The 5692-nt window shown below is 38.5% G+C and overlaps 1 protein-coding gene across 1 annotated transcript; it reads right to left on the reverse strand.

Moving 5' to 3' along the window:
- Window positions 1-492: 492 nt before the first annotated feature.
- Window positions 493-4348, reverse strand: LOC103940709 (oligopeptide transporter 1). Its single transcript, XM_009350874.3, has 7 exons — window positions 4190-4348; window positions 3355-3800; window positions 3152-3249; window positions 2390-2962; window positions 1889-2156; window positions 1625-1807; window positions 493-1277 (listed from the first exon to the last, which is right to left on the reverse strand). The coding sequence occupies exons 1-7, from the start codon at window positions 4260-4262 to the stop codon at window positions 657-659; spliced, it is 2262 nt and encodes a 753-aa protein (XP_009349149.2). The 5' UTR covers window positions 4263-4348; the 3' UTR covers window positions 493-656.
- Window positions 4349-5692: the final 1344 nt, after the last annotated feature.

The following is a 5692-nucleotide window of genomic DNA, read 5'->3' on the forward strand; positions in this document are numbered from 1 at the left end:
AGATCTAAAAACTAGACAATGGATTTCAATGACTCTTTGCAAGACAGATTATTTGATGAAGATCTAAAAAGTAGTCAGTTTAGATAATTGAACCGCACTGCGGAATGCCCGGAAGCATTGAATATTTTAAACTATTCGTTGTGGGTGATGCATCACATACACATTGTCACCAATAACATTTTCTCTGTTTTGGGCTTCATGTTCAACTCAAAACCCATTTCTCATGCTCGGTCTAAGATGAAAAGACATAACTAATTGGAGAAATTAGATTGAATGCGGTCTTCTTACAATATTAGAGTGAGCGAAAAGAGAAACGGTAGTGCAAACAACACGTCGCTTGTTACTGGAGGTAGGTCTAATTGAAGAACATATACTCGTAAATGTAGCCATCGTCGTTTATAAAGACCAGATTTCAATATAAAAGCATGCTCAATTGAATTAACTAGCTCCAAATGATAGAAAAATGAAAAGAATTATTTATCAACAGAACGATTAAAATCTTAAAACTGTAATTAAAGTAGTTTAATAACAAATCACACTGTACGTAATGAAACATGACATTCACAAATGTAGGATCTGGAGTTCGGAGTAGAAACTGGGATGTGACATTCACAATGAAATAAGAACACAAATGCAGGATTCCTCGAAAGCATATCTCATTGGACTGGGCAGCCTTTGGCAGCTACCCCGGGAGCCGTCGGACACTGGGCCAACGGGCAGTGGTCACTGCCTTCCAGACCCCACCATTGAGGCCCATTGATCCCATTGGATTGGAGGGAGAAATACATGAGAACTCCCATGAAGGCAAGGCCAGCATCCAAAGCAGCAGAGAGGATATAGTTATGCCTAGCCCACCAGCCCTTGTGCCTTTTGTACACATAAAAGCTGAAGAAAATACCAACCGTAAACCATGTTATGAAGTGCACTGCTTTAGCCGGCGGCATGTTGCCCGTTGCTCCGAGGATTATGGGCATGTTGATAAGCCTGATCCACTTTTGGTTGGGGAATTTCTTGGAGAGGAACCAAACCGGAACAGGTGCAAGTAGGCCGATGAGGAAGAACCAGTTCATCTCCTTGTAGACTCCGTAACTGGTGAACATTCGGAGGGGGCCTATGACCCCCCATATGATCGAAGCATTGTAGAACACATCGTCTCCCGGGCATGTCCACGGACTTCCCTCTGGCAAATTTGATGTATCGCATATGTGCTCAATGGATTCGAGAAGCCACCATGCTGTGCCAAAATATACACCTGAAGCCACTACTGTTCCAACTAGCTGAAGATGCACAAAACGGAAATGATCCAAATCACATTAAGTGTCTGTATCATTATTATGAACGATTAAAGAATGAATACTTAAATTGGAAGTAAAATTGGGAGGGATTAAGTAGACAATAAGTTGTGTGTAAACTAGGGTTTAGTGTGCTTTTATTGTACAAGGGATGACTTTCATCAAATGAGTGTAATTAACTAAAAATTCTCTATGCAAAATGTCCGTCCTTAGTTAAAGGATGGATTTTGTATCATCGATCCTTTAATAAAGAATGAAGAACTGTAAGTGTAATTATATCACAAATATGAAAATTAAAACAATTGCTGCTACTATCGATAAATTTCGGTTACCTGTGCAATAAACATTGACTTAGGAGGGATCTTCATGTAGTGACCTAATTTGAAGTCACCAAGAAAAGTGAGTGCTTGTGCCATGCTGATGTATCCATAGGTTTTAAAGGCCACATTAGCAAGGGGCTTCCCTGGGTAAATATACCCAATAACTAGCTCCGTGATCACATTAAGCCCCGGTTGCTGCACAACAAATACAATTAGATGACAAATTGAAACTTATATGAGTCTCTTCGGACGAAATTTGCAACATGTTGATCATACCTGGTTTGTTGTGGCTTGAATAATGCCGATGGGCAAGGTGAAAAATAGGGCAATGCCACAAGCCATTAAAACTCCCCACCATGGAAGTTGGAGCTGTTTTCCAAAACCTTCACAAGCAAAGATGGAAAGGCCAACCATTAAAACAAGGATGAGTTGAAACCACCATTGAGGGACAGAATCATAGTTCTTTTTCATCAGACGGGTATGGATGTCGCCGACTTGATCTTTCACGACACTAGCTGTCTTCTTCCACATGTGCCAAATTGACCTGTTCATGTATGTACAAGTTATTAGCTTTGAACAAGAGTAATAATCGAGTGTACTGATTTTCACGCTCCTGTTTTCTCCTTCTGCACTCCTCTTATTGTTTTTGTCCCTTGATAAGTCTCCTTCAATTTATTCAATCAAATGGCTCGCAAAAAGGAGTGCACATGAAGAAACAAGAGTTCAAAAATCACTTCTCGAAGTTGAAAGTGATGCTGAAAAGAAAAAAGAACGTACTTTCCATGGAAGAGGCCAACATGTGAAATAGTGGCTGTAAGAGTGGCAAAGCTCAAGCCATAAGTAAAGGCAAAGAAGGTACTGAGATAGAGTTTACTGTAATTGTTATACGCTTCGAGGTCAATGTCGAAAGTTGTTTCGTTCAGAACCCGTGAAATATTAAAGGTCTTGCCCGTGGAGTCGAAAGTGTGAGAGGTGAAGATTGGAAACTTCTTAGCATCATACGCATTGGACCAATAAGAAATGGGGGTGAGAACGTAGAGGATCAAGATGAAACCAACTAACATATTGATGATGGCAAATCCAGGTGTGGCTAAAGGGCTGCCCAAGAAGCCGGCAATTGTGGACCAATCGAAGCCGAAAGAGCCAATGCCAAGGCCACCCATGCCGGAACCGATCTGTTGGGCGGTGATGGAGCTCTTCCATATCAAGCAAACAATGGAGAAAGCAGAGATGGAGGGGAAAAGAAATCCGGGAACAATGTAGTAAGCAAAGCTGCATGCGAAAACAGTAAGGAAGAACTGCAGCCTAGTCAGGCCTCCCCTTGGTCTCTTTTCCTTCTCATGCAATGCCCTGCCAATCAAGTTATAATTTTTTTCGATAAAGATAGAAAATCAAAGAAATGCCATGCGATTGTAAGTGACAATTTTTTTCAATCCTATCACACACTGATATGGGCTGTAACTTAACCAGATGACGGTGCATGATTGACATGGAATGCCAAATAGTATTCTCAATAAGGATGATTTAATAAGAAAGTACCTGAAGAGAGAAACTTGAACTAGATTTGAGGGCCACCACATGTAAGGGGAGTCAACAAGGTATTTTCTGAATAAGCCAGCCCATCCATACCCAAGCATCTGAAAGTTTTCAAATTTCACAACAAAACAATTACTTGCCGAGCAAGAAATCAAACACACAAAAGAAAACCTAGTCATAAATCAATCAGTGGTGCCAAAACTTGCCTGAGTGGTTTGTGCTAACAGGAAGGCTGCTGCAGGATTCTGCGGTCTGTGGTAGAAGGCCTTGACAATCGTGATGATGTGAACTGCATAAACGCCGCCTGCTCCCGAGTTAGCAAATATGGTGATCAACACATGTTCCTTCAGATTGAACGGCCCCGGATTCATTGTAAACGACCATTTTGTGAAGGGAACTCGGAATTTTCTGGTTGGAAGGGTCGCAGCCATCAACTTTCCTAGAGGAAGGACAACAATCTGCGCCGAGACTGAAGAAACAGAGAGCTGATTTGTTCGGAACCCAAAGAATTTGTTGACGAAAGCAAGAATTGCACACGATAAAATCCCCAGAACCCATGTCCGAAACGTCAAGGTTGGCTGTGAAGGGTCATCGGTGATTGGAACAGTTAGCCGAACTTCCTCGATGGGGCAGTCATTCACTGCATCATCACCTACGTCGACAAATACAAAAAAAGTTCAGATTATAATTCCAGAATTATTTGGCCCGTCATCATCTGCGATGTTAGTCATGAATTTTCAGGACAACTGCACATACATCTCTACATTATATTAAAATAAAAATTTAGTAAAATAAACACAAACAAAATTGGTTACAAACTTTTTACAAAAAATAAAACTAGAGAGAGACGAAAAGACAATAAGCCATCCATTTATTGCCATTTTATTAGTGTCCATTGAGATCCTTTTTTAATAAAAGTTTGTAGCCATTTCACTTTATGTATATTCCCAGAAAATTTAAGATTTTTCTGGATAAAAATGTTGACAAAACAAAATAATGTACAGGGATCATAAGGAGTACTACTCGGCTAGGGTTACTAACCAATGACATCAATGTCCGAGTGAAGCTTGCCGGGCAAGTTTGCTTCAGAGACTCCATCGAAGCCGCCCATCATCTTTCTCTCCGGGCTTCCTCTCTGCTCTCTCTTCCACCTTTTTTCGGTCGCAATGTGCTTCAAAACCTTCAATGGCTACAAAAAAATGGAAATGGCACTCTTTATATACAAATGCTTATTGTTTATTTTGTTGATTTTCTCTGGTAAACAAACGTGTTAGGGGATGTTTCTTAAATTAGGAAAGTGATATGTGCATGTTTTAGCCTACTAACCATGTGCTGTAGTGCAGATTAGTCAAATATACAGCCATGCATCTAAATTTGGAAAAATTAAATTTTAACGTAACGAAAAACATGTAACGTGTTAATTATTCCTAATGTCGCATTAACTCTGCGAGTAATTGGATTCACATTAGGAATCGAATCGGTACGTTATGAATCTTGCAAGAATTCTGAATCATATTCAATTTGCTCACCAGGAATTTAGGCTAATTAATATTCATTTCCACGTAAAGTGGCAAGAAGATAAACAGAAAAACAGAAAGGAAAAAACAAACAAAATGAACCTAGACTAGTATTGGGCCTCAAAATAAAACACAATCCGAACTGCTTAACCAAAAAAGGGAAAGAAAAATTGGAAATCGATCCGGGTCCTTTAGGTAAGAAGATATTTGATATTCTTTTTACCAAAAAAAAAATAAACTTATGCTAATATGGACCTTCTCTGCACACAGAGAGTGGTAGATGAGAAATCCAGTTTTGGGGGGATGACAGCTAATTCAATTCAAATAAGTTGTGAAAATATGAAATTATGTGATACATTTAAGATTTAACCTGTGAGTGAGGTATATATAAAAATAAATAAAATTTATGAAAATAATTCAAAGAAATTTCATCTTCCATACATTTATAAATCCAAATATATGCAGATATATATACTTAGAAAATTGGATTAAAAGAAATTATACCTAGCCAAGAACATAAACCTTATCATAATACAAGAAGAATAATAAATTGAATAAGAAAATAGGAGAATAAACCTAATCCCTCTTAAGAAAACAAACGAAAATACAAGAAAAGAGGGGGACGTCAAACCTAAACCCCTGTAAAAAAACTAGAAGGTCCAACACAGACATGCGGTGTTTATTCCACTCCAATTATACTGTAAGACTTTTATTTTTCAAGATTATTACAATGATTTAGAGGAATAGAGAATTTTGAACTCGGAGCGCATGACTGAAATTGCAATAGTTTATATTGTCAGACTTTTTTTTTTTTTTTGAACAAACAATATTATCTACACTAAGAGGTGGGGGAGTAAGCTAAGCCTCACAATGAGCTATTAATAATATAGTTCAAGTTTGTCTTTGGCGAGATCAAACCTAAGACCTCTCACTTACAAGTGAAGAGTAATATCACTAGACAGTTTGCAAAATTTTGAGATGATACTTATACATTAATAAGGATAATGTATCACTAGGAATGTATAGC

This window comes from the organism of the source record quoted next, unplaced genomic scaffold, assembly GCF_019419815.1.
Source record: "Pyrus x bretschneideri cultivar Hongxiangsu unplaced genomic scaffold, Pyrus_bretschneideri_v1 Contig5, whole genome shotgun sequence".
Taxonomy (NCBI): Eukaryota; Viridiplantae; Streptophyta; class Magnoliopsida; order Rosales; family Rosaceae; genus Pyrus; species Pyrus x bretschneideri.